This window comes from Ylistrum balloti, unplaced genomic scaffold (genome assembly GCF_031769215.1).
Source record: "Ylistrum balloti isolate Yb309-2 unplaced genomic scaffold, AGI_CSIRO_Ybal_v1 Utg369758, whole genome shotgun sequence".
In the NCBI taxonomy this organism is placed as follows: domain Eukaryota; kingdom Metazoa; phylum Mollusca; class Bivalvia; order Pectinida; family Pectinidae; genus Ylistrum; species Ylistrum balloti.
The window spans coordinates 705,141-718,905 of NW_026781958.1; the positions used below are offsets into that span (position 1 = coordinate 705,141).

At 33.7% G+C, this 13,765-nt stretch overlaps 1 protein-coding gene across 1 annotated transcript; it reads left to right on the top strand.

The window, feature by feature from the left end:
* Positions 1-8,236, top strand: LOC132543505 (NPC intracellular cholesterol transporter 2 homolog a-like). The gene is made up of 4 exons (XM_060207014.1): positions 1-181; positions 2,584-2,685; positions 3,935-4,116; positions 6,370-8,236. Exons 1-4 carry the CDS (start codon positions 91-93, stop codon positions 6,451-6,453), a joined length of 459 nt encoding a protein of 152 aa, XP_060062997.1. The 5' UTR covers positions 1-90; the 3' UTR covers positions 6,454-8,236.
* The last annotated feature ends 5,529 nt before the right edge of the window (positions 8,237-13,765 follow it).

Sequence of the window (13,765 nt, forward strand, 5' to 3'; positions counted from 1 at the left end):
CTATCGCCTGATTTGTCCATGGAACCGATAAGCTAGGCGAGTGCATGAATATTTACTTTCGTTTTGATCTTTTACAGAACATTTACAGACATGGGATTATTAAAGACACTCCTTCTGTGTGTGTTTATCAGCTTCGCTACAGCAAAAAATTGGAGCGAGTGCCTTGATACGCAAACAACTGGTAAGAATATATTAGGTTTGTTAAGTACTTACATACATGTATACTTCTAGGACACGAAAAATCCAAGAGTTGTGTGCCTCTTAGATTGATTATTTTGCTTAAGAAAAATGAACCTCTGTTGTAGCTTATTTTAGAACAGTTTTGAATACACGATGTTATAGTACAGAATAGCAGTGTGTTATATTTAAAACTCTGAACAGTTACTGATCAGTACAGTATAATATACTGAGTATACCAGGAAATTATTTGAAAGATTTAGGTAGATTTTGGTAAGGCCAGGAAATTAAGGTTTGAAAGATTAAGGTAGATTTTGGTAACATTTGGGTAAGGTTTCGGTAGTTTTAGGTAAGGTTTGGGTAAGATTTAGGTAGGTTTTGGTAAGGTTTGGGTAAGTTTTAAGTAGATTTGGGTAAAGTTTGGGTAGATTTCGATAAGGTTGGTTTGGGTAAGGTTTGGGTAAGATTTAGGTAGATTTTGGTAACATTTGGGTAAGATTTGGGTAGAATTGGGTAAGGTTTGGGAAACATTTAGCTAGGCTTGGGAGAAGTTTGGGTAGATTTGGGTAAGATTTAAGTAGATTTGGGTAGATTTCGATAAGGTTGGTTTGGGTAAGATTTTGGTAAGGTTTGGGTAAGATTTAGGTAGATTTGGGTAAGGTTTTGGTAAGGTTTGGAAAAGATTTAGGTAGCCTTGGGTAAAGTTTCGGTAGTTTTGGGTAAGATTTGGGTAGATTTGGGTAAGATTTAGGTAGATTTGGGTAAGGCTTGGGTAAGATTTTGTTAGTTTCGGGTAAGATTAAGGTAACATTTCAGTAGTTTTGGGTAAGGTTTTGGAAAGATTTAGGTAGGCGTGGGTAAGGTTTGGGTATGGTTTGGGTAAGAATTAAGTAGATTTAGGTAAAGTTTGGGTAGATTTCGATAAGGTTTGGGTATGTTTAGGTAGATTTGGGTAAGATTTAGGTAGATTTTGGTACGGTTTGGGTAAGATTTAGGTAGATTTGGGTAAGGTTTACGTAGATTTGGGTAAGATTTATGTAGATTTGGGTAAGATTTATGTAGTTTTGGGTAAGATTTATGTAGATTTGGGTAAGATTTAGTTAGATTAGGGTAAGATTTAGGTAGATTTGGGTAAGGTTTGGGTAAGATTTAGGTAGATTTGGTAAGATTTAGGTAGATTTGGGTAAAATTTATGTAGCTTTGGGTAAGATTTAGGAAGATTTGGGTAAGATTTAGGTAGATTAGGGTAAGATTTATGTAGTTTTGGGTAAGATTTATGTAGATTTGGGTAAGATTTAGGTAGATTAGGGTAAGATTTATGTAGTTTTGGGTAAGATTTAGGTAGATTAGGGTAAGATTTAGGTAGTTTTGGGTAAGATTTAGGTAGATTTGGGTAAGATTTGGGTAGTTTTGGGTAAGATTTATGTAGATTTGGGTAAGATTTAGGTAGATTAGGGTAAGATTTATGTAGTTTTGGGTAAGATTTAGGTAGATTAGGGTAAGATTTAGGTAGATTTGGGTAAGATTTAGGTAGATTTGGGTAGTTTTGGGTAAGATTTATGTAGGTTAGGGTAAGATTAAGGTAGATTTGGGTAGTTTTGTGTAAGATTTATGTAGATTTGGGTAAGATTTATGTAGTTTTGGGTAAGATTTAGGTAGATTTGGGTAAGATTTAGGTAGATTTGGGTAGTTTTGGGTAAGATTTAGGTAGATTAGGGTAAGATTTAGGTAGATTTAGGTAATTTGTTATGCCACATTTATCATGCTGTTATTGATAGATGTATTTCCATTTTATATTGACTGAGTGTAGTCAATAAAAATGTAAATATCAATTACAACATAAAAAATGTGATTATTGACATCAAATTATTTTGTTAAATCAAATTATTCACACAAACTTTAGGTTTGTAAATTGTAATATGTATGTTGCTAGGTAAACCTCAACCATTTTGGAAGTAACATTTACTCCAGTATCAGAGAAGCTTATCTATAACAGGATGGAAGATAACATCATAACAGGGAATGGATACATGTTCTAAAATTTTACTAGTATGGCATTTAAAGGTTTTCAAAAGTGATGCAACAGCCTAACATGGAATCAAATCAGGGTCTCCCATTTTGATATCCGAGAGTTATTGCCCTTTGTTTTAATCTGTCAGATGGTATAGCAATGAGTTTGGTAGCTGATTGGGGGCTGAGAATTGGGGTCTCCACACTCCAACTAATAGAAAAATATTTTTAGAATACATTGATCATCAATGAGGACATGAACAAATCTCTTGGAGTGATTATTGTTTTATAGATATTTCTTGTTATATTATTTAGCCCACTTTATACAACTAACAGAATATTGACTATTTTTGTGTTCAGGCATTGGTAAAATTATGAAAAATAACTTTGTTTCAGGTACCATCCATAATATAACAGTGAAGAACTGTGAACCGACTGCTTCAATATGCAACCTTGAGAAGAACACAAATGCATCTCTTACTGTGACATTTTCTTCGAGTAAGCAGTTAATTTAAGCTTTCATAATGAATTCATTAGAAATGATTTAGACATACATGCCTTATTATTCAGTTAATATTCCTATGTGATATTTTTCCATGTTTGTATATTATACATGTAACATAACCTATTCATCATCAAGTTTAGATGTTGAAGAAGTGTCATACGCAAATTGGATATGGCATCATAATGGAGAATAGTGATATGGAGCCAAGTTTGTCTGTTTTCAAAAACGTTTTCCTGAATAATCAATTGATTGATGATCTTAAATTTGTTTCCATTTGATATGTGATTTATGATATTCTGTACAATTTTTTTCATGATAGCGTGCTTAAGAATCAATAAAATGACTTGTTTCTATAAATCACATATAAAGTCCTGTATTTATTATCATAATTTCATGTATAAAGGTTTTTTTTATCAATATATTTAATGGATGATTAAATAGTTAGAGGACTAACAGCATAGCTTTGCCCTCCTCCCTCTGTTTTCATTTGGAGAGGAGGGAATATAGTATCGCCCATGTTAATCAGTTCTTAATAAGTTGTAATGAACTCAAAGGCTTTGGTGTGAGTAAATTAACAGTTGTACTAGGCTGGGAGGCTTCTATGAGTATAAGTTTATTTAGTTTTACTGAACTAGAAGACTGGATGAGTATAAGAGAGGGAGTGTTTATTAAGTTGAATTGAACTGGAAGGCTGCATGAAGTGAAGGTAAGGTTAAGAATGTTTGTTTAGTTTATTGAACTGGAAGCTGGGGTGAATGAAAGGACATGAATATTTGTTAAGTTGTACTTAACTGGAAGGCTGCATGGAGTGAGTGTTAGGGAATGAGTGCTTATTTAGTTGAACTGAGCTGAAAGGCTGGAGCGCGTGTGTTAGTGTTTCAAATGAGTGATTTATCAAGCTAATATATTTGGGGTGATATTTTATAATAAACCTAGACTGTTGTTAAATAGGTTATCATATCTCTAGATGTAATATTATGCAGCTTTTTAAGAGTTCTGCAAAGATGAATTAGTTTCCTGAAAAAAAATCAAATAAAAAAAACCAGATTGACATTACATAATTTAACTATATTTTGAGGGAGAAAATAATGATGATCAAATATTAATGAATACTCCTAGTTAACAGTACATTTTCTTTTGTACCATTGATGCCTTCTTATATCACCATTAGCAACTTGTATTAAATCAGTTATTGTAATAATCTCTAATTTTATTCTAATTTATTTGTATTACTACATGCAGGTGAGGAACAAACAAAAGCTGTGGCAAATGTACATGGTGTGATAGCAGGCGTTTCAGTCCCATTTCCTGTGCCTAATCCTGATGCCTGCCAATATTCAGGAAGTGGAATAGAATGTCCCATTAATGCAACTCAAAGTTATACCTACACTCATTTGGTACCAGTGAAATCAGTTTATCCTAATGTATGTACAGTATACCTTATTTACTTCTTTTTTAGCCCACCATCATCAGATGGTGGGGTATTCAAATCGCCCTGCGTCTGTGGTCCGTCGTCCGTCCGTAAACAATTCTTGTTACCGCTATTTCTGGAAAAGTACTGGATGGATCTTCCTCAAATTTCATATGCAGTTTCCCCTTGGTCCCTAGTTGTGCATTGTACCTTTTTTGGACTGATTCAAATTCAAGATGGCCGACAGGTGGCCATCTTGGATTTTGGATGTAAAAGTTTGTTACCGCTATTTCTTGGAAAGTACTGGATGGATCTTTCTCAAATTTCGTATGCAGGTTCCCCTTGGTCCCTAGTTGTGCATTGTACCTTTTTTGGACTGATTCAAAGTCAAGATGGCCGACAGGTGGCCATCTTGGATTTTGGATGTAAAAGTTTGTTACCGCTATTTCTTGGAAAGTACTGGATGGATCTTTCTCAAATTTCATATGCAGATTCCCCTTGGTCCCTAGTTGTGCATTGTACCTTTTTAAGACTGATTCGAATTCAAGATGGCCGACAGGTTGCCATCTTGGATTTTGGATGTAAAAGTTTGTTACTGCTATTTCTTGGAAAGTACGGGATGGATCTTTCTCAAATTTCATATGCAGGTTCCCTTTGGTTCCAAGTTGTGCATTGTACCTTTTTTAGACTGATTCGGATTCAAGATGGCCGACAGGTTGCCATCTTGGATTTTGGAAGTAAAAGTTTGTTACAGCTATTTCTTGGAAAGTACTGGATGGATCTTTCTCAAATTTCATATGCAGTTTCCCCGTGGTCCCTAGTTGTGCATTGTACTTTTTTTGGACTGATTCGAATTCAAGATGGCCGACAGGTGGCCATCTTGGATTTTGGATATAAAAGATTGTTACCACTATTTCTTGGAAAGTAGTGGATGGATCTTTCTCAAATTTCATATGCAGGTTCCCTTTGGTTCCAAGTTGTGCATTGTACCTTTTTGAACTGATCCGAAATCAAGATGGCTGACAGGTGGCCATCTTGGATTTTGGAAGTAAAAGTTTGTTACTGCTATTTCTTGGAAAGTAGTGGATGGATCTTTCTCAAATTTCATATGCAGGTTCCCTTTGGTTCCAAGTTGTGCATTGTACCTTTTTGAACTGATCCGAAATCAAGATGGCTGACAGGTGGCCATTTTGGATTTTGGAAGTAAAAGTTTGTTACCGCTATTTCTTGGAAAGTACTGGATGGATCTTTCTCAAATTTTATATGCAGTTTCCCCTTGGTCCCTAGTTGTGCATTGTACTTTTTTTGGACTGATTCGAATTCAAGATGGCTGACAGGTGGCCATCTTGGATTTTGGAAGTAAAAGTTTGTTACTGCTATTTCTTGGAAAGTACTGGATGGATCTTTCTCAAATTTCATATGCAGGTTCCCTTTGGTTCCAAGTTGTGCATTGTACCTTTTTTGGACTGATTTGAAATCAAGATGGCTGAGGCAGCCATCTTGGATTTTGGAAGTAAAAGTTTGTTACTGCTATATCTGAGGAAGTACTGGATGGATCCTTCTGATATTCATAGGTATTGGTTTCCCTTGGTCCCTAGTTGTGCATTGTACCTTTTTTGGACTGATTTGAAATCAAGGTGGCCCACAGGCAGCCTTCTTGGATGTCGACAGTAATACAGCACAAGCATATTTTCTTCGATATTCTATCATATTGATTCAAGACCATGTCCATTATCCACCTGTAACTGACTGCTATGTAATAATACTTTGGGATCTTTCTCAAATGATATTTGCTAATAGGTGCTTAATAAAAATAGCTTGTGCCATCATTGAGTACATTCAATGAAGACCAGTTCATGAACATTTACAACACCTGTAACAAAAAAAAATAAATAAACAAATCTTCAAGAACTGAAAACAGATCCTCAAATGGTGGGCGCCAAGATCCCTCTGGGATCTCTTGTTTTAAGTTCATATCAAAATCAGAAAGGTAATGTCATTGAAACAGGTCGGAAATGTGTGTGATTTTATAGGGTTTTGTTAAAGCAACGTTTATAGCCAAATATTTTTAATATACAAATAAAGTGTACTACTACAGCACAACTAAAGTGAAACATATCAAAATTATTACATATATGTAGTGACTAATTGAGTATATTGGTGATGCCTGATAATTTTTTATTTTTAAAAGAAAAAATGGATTTTATTAATTGTTTTTCAATATCATGTATTTATTATCTCATTTTATATTCAATTTTTATTTCAGTTGCAACTTTTGGTGAATTGGAAACTGGAGGGAAGTGATGGAATCATTTTTTGCTTTATGTTGAATGTACAAATTGTTGACTGAGACCTGTTCACTGTAGGCCAAGATTTGAATTTTGTCTGATGGAATTCAGCCTTGGGTAAATTATTGTTGTGTCACTTCTTATACTTGTACGTGTCTGTGAAATTGGAAAAGGAAGGAGAGACTGTTTTTTCATGGGGGATACTAAAAGGCAGATCTGCCTTAAATGTAGCTTTTTTTTTTAACCATGTCTTACTGTAATCTGCTGTCTTTTGGATAAACGGGTGCTGTAAAATCTGTTTTTCACTGGTTATGTTTCCTTGTCAATAACATGTATATATTTCAAAAACAGACACCGTTAGTAATATATTAAGAGATAAAATGTTAGCCTTTAATACAATGTTCGACATATGGGAGGCCTATGAATTGATTTTCATGATGTAATTCAAAGACAATTTTTTACTTTTTACGAGGATATCAATGTCGAAAACTGTATTAACTACAAGTAAAACGTTTGTCTAGTACACTTTTAGATTGACTTTGTGTTTAAACAGAAGTCATGCCTTTATAAGAATATAAACAGGAACAGAGATTTTTGGAAAGTTATGTGAGTTTCATGTATCAACAAAACTTTCTTGCATGTGCACAAAACACTTACCATTGTGTTAGATTTATGATGTAGGTAATTGAAAGCCAAAGCCAATACTCAAATCATTGCAATGTGCACACTATCATTGTTGTATATTTGTGAAATTTTCATCACTTGTCATTCACTGTTATATCGCACATCAGCTTTATTACATGTAAATGTAATTCAGCTGTATAACAGATGTTTTGTATATACAATCATTGCAAGAATGCAAAATTGACCAGCATTTATTGTAAATATCAAATGATCTGTTGAGTTTTGAGATCTGAGTATGTTAAAATATATTTTGACAATAATGAACATGTACATGTAAATAAATAGGTTTACATATGGTGACTGAATGTCAATGAAATCTCATGTTGTTTGCCTGCTCTTGCATTCCACTTAAGATATACTCTTTCAGTGTCACTTGTTTATATGGTATTTATAATACATGTAGTAAGACAAATCTAATGGTAGAAATCTTCAGAAGAAAAGGCCTATATGGCTTTACAGAAACAAACATTGTAAATTAAAATAGCATTAAAATGCATCATTTTTTTTTTTTCAAAGTTATCGTTTTGTTTCAGACCAAATTTAGATCCTGTCTTTTTCAGGATAAAAAGTCTCATAGCTAGTGTCAGAGTGTGAATGTTTTTTGTTGTCCCAGCTTGCGTTGTCAGTCAGAAGTGTTTTGTTAAACTTCTTTTGGAAATGCAATGAAATAAAAACCAGATCTAGATCTACATCCCGTTTTGTAAACACTTTAATACATGATGGTCCAACAACATCCAACAGGGAGTGAAGTGATCTTTAATTTAAAATTTAACAATTAAATTGAAATAAATTTTCTCTTTCTGATGTCCAGCAGAGAGTGGCAGCAAAGATCAAGATTTGGTATTAATCCAATTGTTGGAAATCTGCCATAGATTTCGGTTCAGAATAGTCAGTGGTATAAGAGACTCTGTAATTCCAAAATCTTTTAATTTGTCTTCAGTAAACTTGTATTCCTAATGATTTACCAAAGGGTTTCAATGTTGGGCCGCTGTCTGTACGAGGATCAACATTTTGTGTATCCTGTTAAAGGGCAGAGTGTTTGATTTTTCATTATTTTTCATTGTTTCATTTCAACACTGTTTTATAAGAAAAAGATGAAACGCATACCTAATGGTATGGTGGTATTCTAAAAACAGTTATTAAATGTTGATTTCTTTCAAATACATTTTGACTTTTTTCTGGAATCTTCATGAAAATAAACCTTATTTTGTGGGGAAAAAAGACTTATTTTGCATTTGGTGAGGAGTCATCAGTTTACATAAAAAATGAATAGTTACACAGATACAGTCGCCTCTGTCTATACACTGTGGTTGTGGTTTTGTAAGTTGAAATTGGAGGGAAAATGTTTCATAGTAAGTTGAAGTCTGGAGATATGTAGGTCATGGGTGTGTCACCACAATATATATAATCTGTAGGTTAGCCAAGTCCTTATGCCTGTGACAAGTCCATAGGATCGCCATTCCTGGAAGACGGTCTTGTTTCGACTCTCCATTATTTACTAAAGAATTCACAAAATATGAAATACTAACTATATATGGATGACGACTCAAAAACCTGATGCTGATGCTCTCTATACAAAAGTCTGTGATAGCCTAAATTATATATACATATATATATATATGGTTTTCAAAAGATTCCAATTAAATAAGTGTAACCGGGTTGCAAATTCTTGAAGCACTCTGTATCAAAGACAATATACAACCGGGTCGGGTTTGATCGTTTATTAACTCTGGTGATTCATGGTTTCATAACAGCACACAATCATGAGTATCAGATATCTTGTCTAAGAAAGGTGAATTGAATTGAAAACCCTACAAATACAAAATAACATGTCTACCGTAAGTAACACAAGTTACAATTATATTAATCATATAAAAACCCAAGCAAAAATCTCTATCATCTACCTCATTCACTTATGTCTACACCTCTCTTTATACATGTACATACATGATCAATCATGATGACTTAGAAAGGTGAAAAAAAGATTACTATTAAGTATTGAACTCCTCCTAGTTACTATACATTCCAATACTATAAAGTATAAACAAGGGGAGATAATCCTCTTTTACAACTAGATAATGAATATGATCCAAATCAGCTCTTTTAAATGAAAGAAAACAGACTATTGTTGAGACAAATATGAATCGCCCAAGGATGCATTTATACTTCATGAACATATAATTAGAATTAAAACAATTGATAAAAATACTGCCTACCCCAACTATGGGTTCAGGGTCATATGCTGATCCTTTACATTGGACCAGTCCAATCTTATAAACATATATCTGATCCGTTACATTTTGGAATGCTTGTCTTTGCCAATAGGTAAAAGTACCAAGACCTCAAAAAAACACAACTGGTCCTTTCAAAGGTCTCTATCTTTCTCCCTGGGTGGAAAGCTTTAACAAAGGAACTTTCCCTCCAAAAAGTATCAACCAATAAAACACAAGGTCAACTAAAAGGTCATGTCAAGGTCAAGTTAGTTCTGGACATTACATACATATATATCACGCACACAGGACATGGACAGTACATGCTCAACTGGACACCACAAAGACAGGTAGATCACATGATCATACATACATAGAACACGCCCAGGTCTGTCTGTCATACTCTGCATTAAAACCATTACACTGACTTGACCTGTACTTTATATTATGTAAGAAATGATACAATTAAAACAACACGACAAATGTAAATAACTACAATTACTGTATGGTGAAATAGTTCACCAGGCCACATAGGAATTAAATTTTTAAAGTGTACACGTGTTCGTTCTTCTACAACTCGTCAGTGATGCTAAGGGCCTGAATTTTGAAGCCTAGGAGGCGACGGAGTTTTATTAAAAATCAAAGATAAAACCATGAGAATACCTGGAGTAATTCTAGAATTTATAATACGAACAGTGAAAAGTTGGGAAAGCATTTTCAGGAACAAACTTTTCATAATCAACAATCGATGTGGTGAGTCGTACGTCCGAAAGTCGTGGTTTTTTTTACTGATAATAGTGAACATATAAATTACAACATCTCGGTTATCTATGTTGCACTCTTCACATATCTTGGTTTCTATTATCTACTGTTCCAAAGTTTCAAGAGTTAATTTCCCTTGGTAATAAGTATATTGTTGTACGAGAAGGTATTTTCGTTTATATTAAGTCATCTATAAATCGTTTGTTATCAAATGGATTGTTTAACATTAATTTTTTTAGATGACTGCTCGTTTTTAAAATATTTATATTGCGTTTCGAACGAATAGTGTTAATAAATTAATGATGAGCATTACGTTTTTATTTTTAAATGAACTATATACCAACTGTAAGCATTTTCCAGGGTGCTAGTCTAAATCTTTTAATTTTTTTAAGGACTTTTATTACAGAAAAAAGGTCCTAAATGTCGATTTTTAATGTGGGGAAAAAGCTGTAAATCTCTCTCTGATGTCAAATATCTGATAGTGTACAAACAAAATAGCAGCACGGACTTAAATATCTTCATTTCTGCACCATTGAATCAACGCCTTGCCCATGATTTTATTCAATTACTGAATGAGTATTTTCAAAACTCATCAAAATTTTATCTGACTTGTTTACTTTACAAAACACTGTTAACAAACTAGTCTCCAGACCTTTATCTTGGACTTAAATAGAAACACGAGGACCTCTTCATCCCGTCGTCTTCTTAGGAGAAACGTGTACAATTATTAACATGAAAGAAACAAAATCATTTTTTTAATCTGCGTGGCCCAAAAAAGTTGAGAAATTTTACCCCACCTAGAGGAGATTTCCTTTTTTCAAGCGGTAAAGATATTTTGAATGTCGGTTTGAATGAAAAATTGTAGCCACCTTACCTAGTTTCTACTGTTCCAATGAACATAGGAACTTGGTGTGTGAACAGTTAACGTTGGGGGAGGACAGCATTTGTAAGTATGTCCAGTTTACTGGTCGACAGACTAGGACTTACAAAGGAGGCCTAGGACAACTGAATCAGTGTTGAACAAAATCATCAAGCACCACTCGCAAACAGGTAAGATATTAGCAATGTTTAAATTTTACCTAAATTGAATTTCAGAACATCTTCAAAATGTTTAACTGTGTTGTTATAGACCCGTCGGAGTTTGGGTGAGGAGTTATTAATTCATTACTTGGCCGAGACAAAATAAAAAGGAAATATGTTAGAAATTTATCTAACCGTTAGAATACTATAACTTTAATGTACAATTCTAAATTATCACAGTAAGAACATTAAAACATTCAAGATATTTTCTGTATTGTCTTTTCTGTAAGGCAGTAAGGCGTATCGCGGACCATTTCGAAAAATACATTGAGGCTCCAGGGAATGTGGGACCATTTTATTGCCGAACTCTTCCATGAAATGCTGAAATCAACATTCGTTCGGCATGCAAGTAGTAGGTGTAAAACAACCTGAAAACTGTTATGAAAATTACACGCAGAAAAGCTGGTTTGAAGGGGTACAAAAAACATCCCCGGAGTCAGCTGCTATTGTGTCGTCCATAAGAAACGGTTTCCCATAAAAAAACAACAAAAGAAAACCCAGAGATTTGTGTACGGATTTCGGCGACCTTATCATTAGAATGGCTTGTGTAAGTCCAGCGGTTGATGACAGTTCATGTTATCTACGTCATTATAGGTTATACGATGACATCAAGAACTCATAATATTTCAAAAAGTGTCTTTGTACTCGTCTGTCCGATTTCACGTCAACGTAAACGAGACTTTCACAACAGTGCTATTTTCGGAGATGAGCTAGGTGATCTCATTTACACGAAATACAGTGTGCACCAGATGCTTAGTCATCACATCTGGCCGATCTACCCATAGATAATGAATTCTAGGTTCTTATTCCGAGATTTCCGGCCGTATGTTTCGGTTACTTATGATTAATTTTTCACAGGTATTTTTTTCTATAATCAAGTATTCCAAAGTTGCAAGAGTTATTTCCCTTGGTAATAAGTATTATTTTTGTATAAGAAATATTTTGGTTTTATAATGATTCAATTAAAAATCGTCTGTTATAAAGTCGATTTTTTAAAATGAATTTTAAGATAAGTGCTGGCATTTCATAAAATATACACACATTTTTAAGCAATAATGTTAATAAATAAATAATGAGCGTTATGCTTTAACCTTTAAATTAAGTATATACTAATTCTGAGCTCTTCCAATTGTGCTAATGTAAATCTTGAGTTTTTTTAAGGCCTTTAAGAAAAGGTCCTGATTGCTGAATTTTAACGTAAGACAAAGCCGTAGCCTCTCTAAAGTGGAAATACCTGTTAGTGCACAAACAAAATAACAGAACAGATTGAGATATCTTCATTTTTACATTACATTAACACCTTGTCCATTATTTTATTCAATAACGGAAGGAGTATGTTCAAAACTCATCAAAATTTTATCTGACTCGTTTCCTCTACAAAATATTATTAACAAAATCTATTCCAGACATTTGTCTTCTCAACAGCTGCGTTAAGAAGACGGTATATACCAAAATATCCCAATAGCACTTTGGATTTCTATTCATTGTAACCTTGGATTAGGTGAAGACACAGCATCTGATGATGGTTTCACACATAAACTCCACAGTTTGCAGTGTGAGTGTTGTAAAGAAACATATCTTGTACATTTCAGATAATTTCTTTGTCAATACACAGAAAGTAAAACACTATATAAAATAACTAAACAAACGCTGATTTTTTAAAATGGAAATAAATAAGTTATCCACAGCAATGAAACACTTGTGAAAACAGTTTCCCTTCTACATAAGTTAATTATGCCAAAGAAAATGTTTTTCTGATTTATATTCATGCATGTATATTTTCTATATCTTTATGTTATGAAGTATATTTTTCTTAAATATATCCGATAATTTTTCAAATAGATATATATTAGCGAGAAAGAATAATAAATTAAGTAACAGAATTGTTTAGTGTTTAAGTAACAGATGTATTTTTTACAGCATATTAAAATTTACAATACAATTAGTTCCGATTTAACTTAACTAGTAAATTTTGACAAGCCTTCCAATGGTCTTAAATTGTTAATGGCAATAAGAGATTATTAAACTACCATTTTGATATCATAGCCCGAGTCATGACTCCCGGCGAAGGCCCGATGACTGATATTTGGACTCGAGGGCTGATATGGGCTCTAACATAAAAATGGCCATATGATAGTCTTTTTATCACATGTTTTTAAACTCATCCAACTCGACAGTGTTTGCCGCAAGTTCTTGCCTTTACCATCATTACTCCTAGTTGCTATGCTCAGCTGTTTATGTCCGCAGACGACAGCGGCAGTGGTATCACTAATAAACCAATGTAGAAACGGCACCGTCCGGAAATTTGAGTGGGATTCTAAATTGTTTCGTAAGAAAAAAAAGCCGCGTTTCTTCAAAGTCAGAATTATTATTGTTCAAATCAGGCAGCAATAAGCGGAAGTGGCAAAGTAAAAAGAAATAAGAATGAGAGGCGTGATATCAGCCAGACTGATATCAACTTGCTGAAATTTCCTATTAAAACGTTGTTATCAGAAGTAAACATACGATAACCTAGATGTTTAGTACAGATGGTCTGGAATCTTGTATACAACTGGACAAACAATATCTGCGTCGTTTAAAATTATTATCGAAGATTAACTTATCATTTAAATAGTTAAACGAAAGCATTTAATACATC

What these genes read in the sequence shown, in the direction of transcription:
- LOC132543505 (XM_060207014.1), top strand. Translation starts at nt 91, where the DNA reads ATGGGATTATTAAAGACACTCCTTCTGTGTGTGTTTATCAGCTTCGCT. An exon ending in TACTGTGACATTTTCTTCGA is followed by an intron (nt 2,686 to 3,934) that starts GTAAGCAGTTAA and finishes TACTACATGCAG; the next exon opens with GTGAGGAACAAACAAAAGCT. An exon ending in TGAAATCAGTTTATCCTAAT is followed by an intron (nt 4,117 to 6,369) that starts GTATGTACAGTA and finishes TTTTTATTTCAG; the next exon opens with TTGCAACTTTTGGTGAATTG.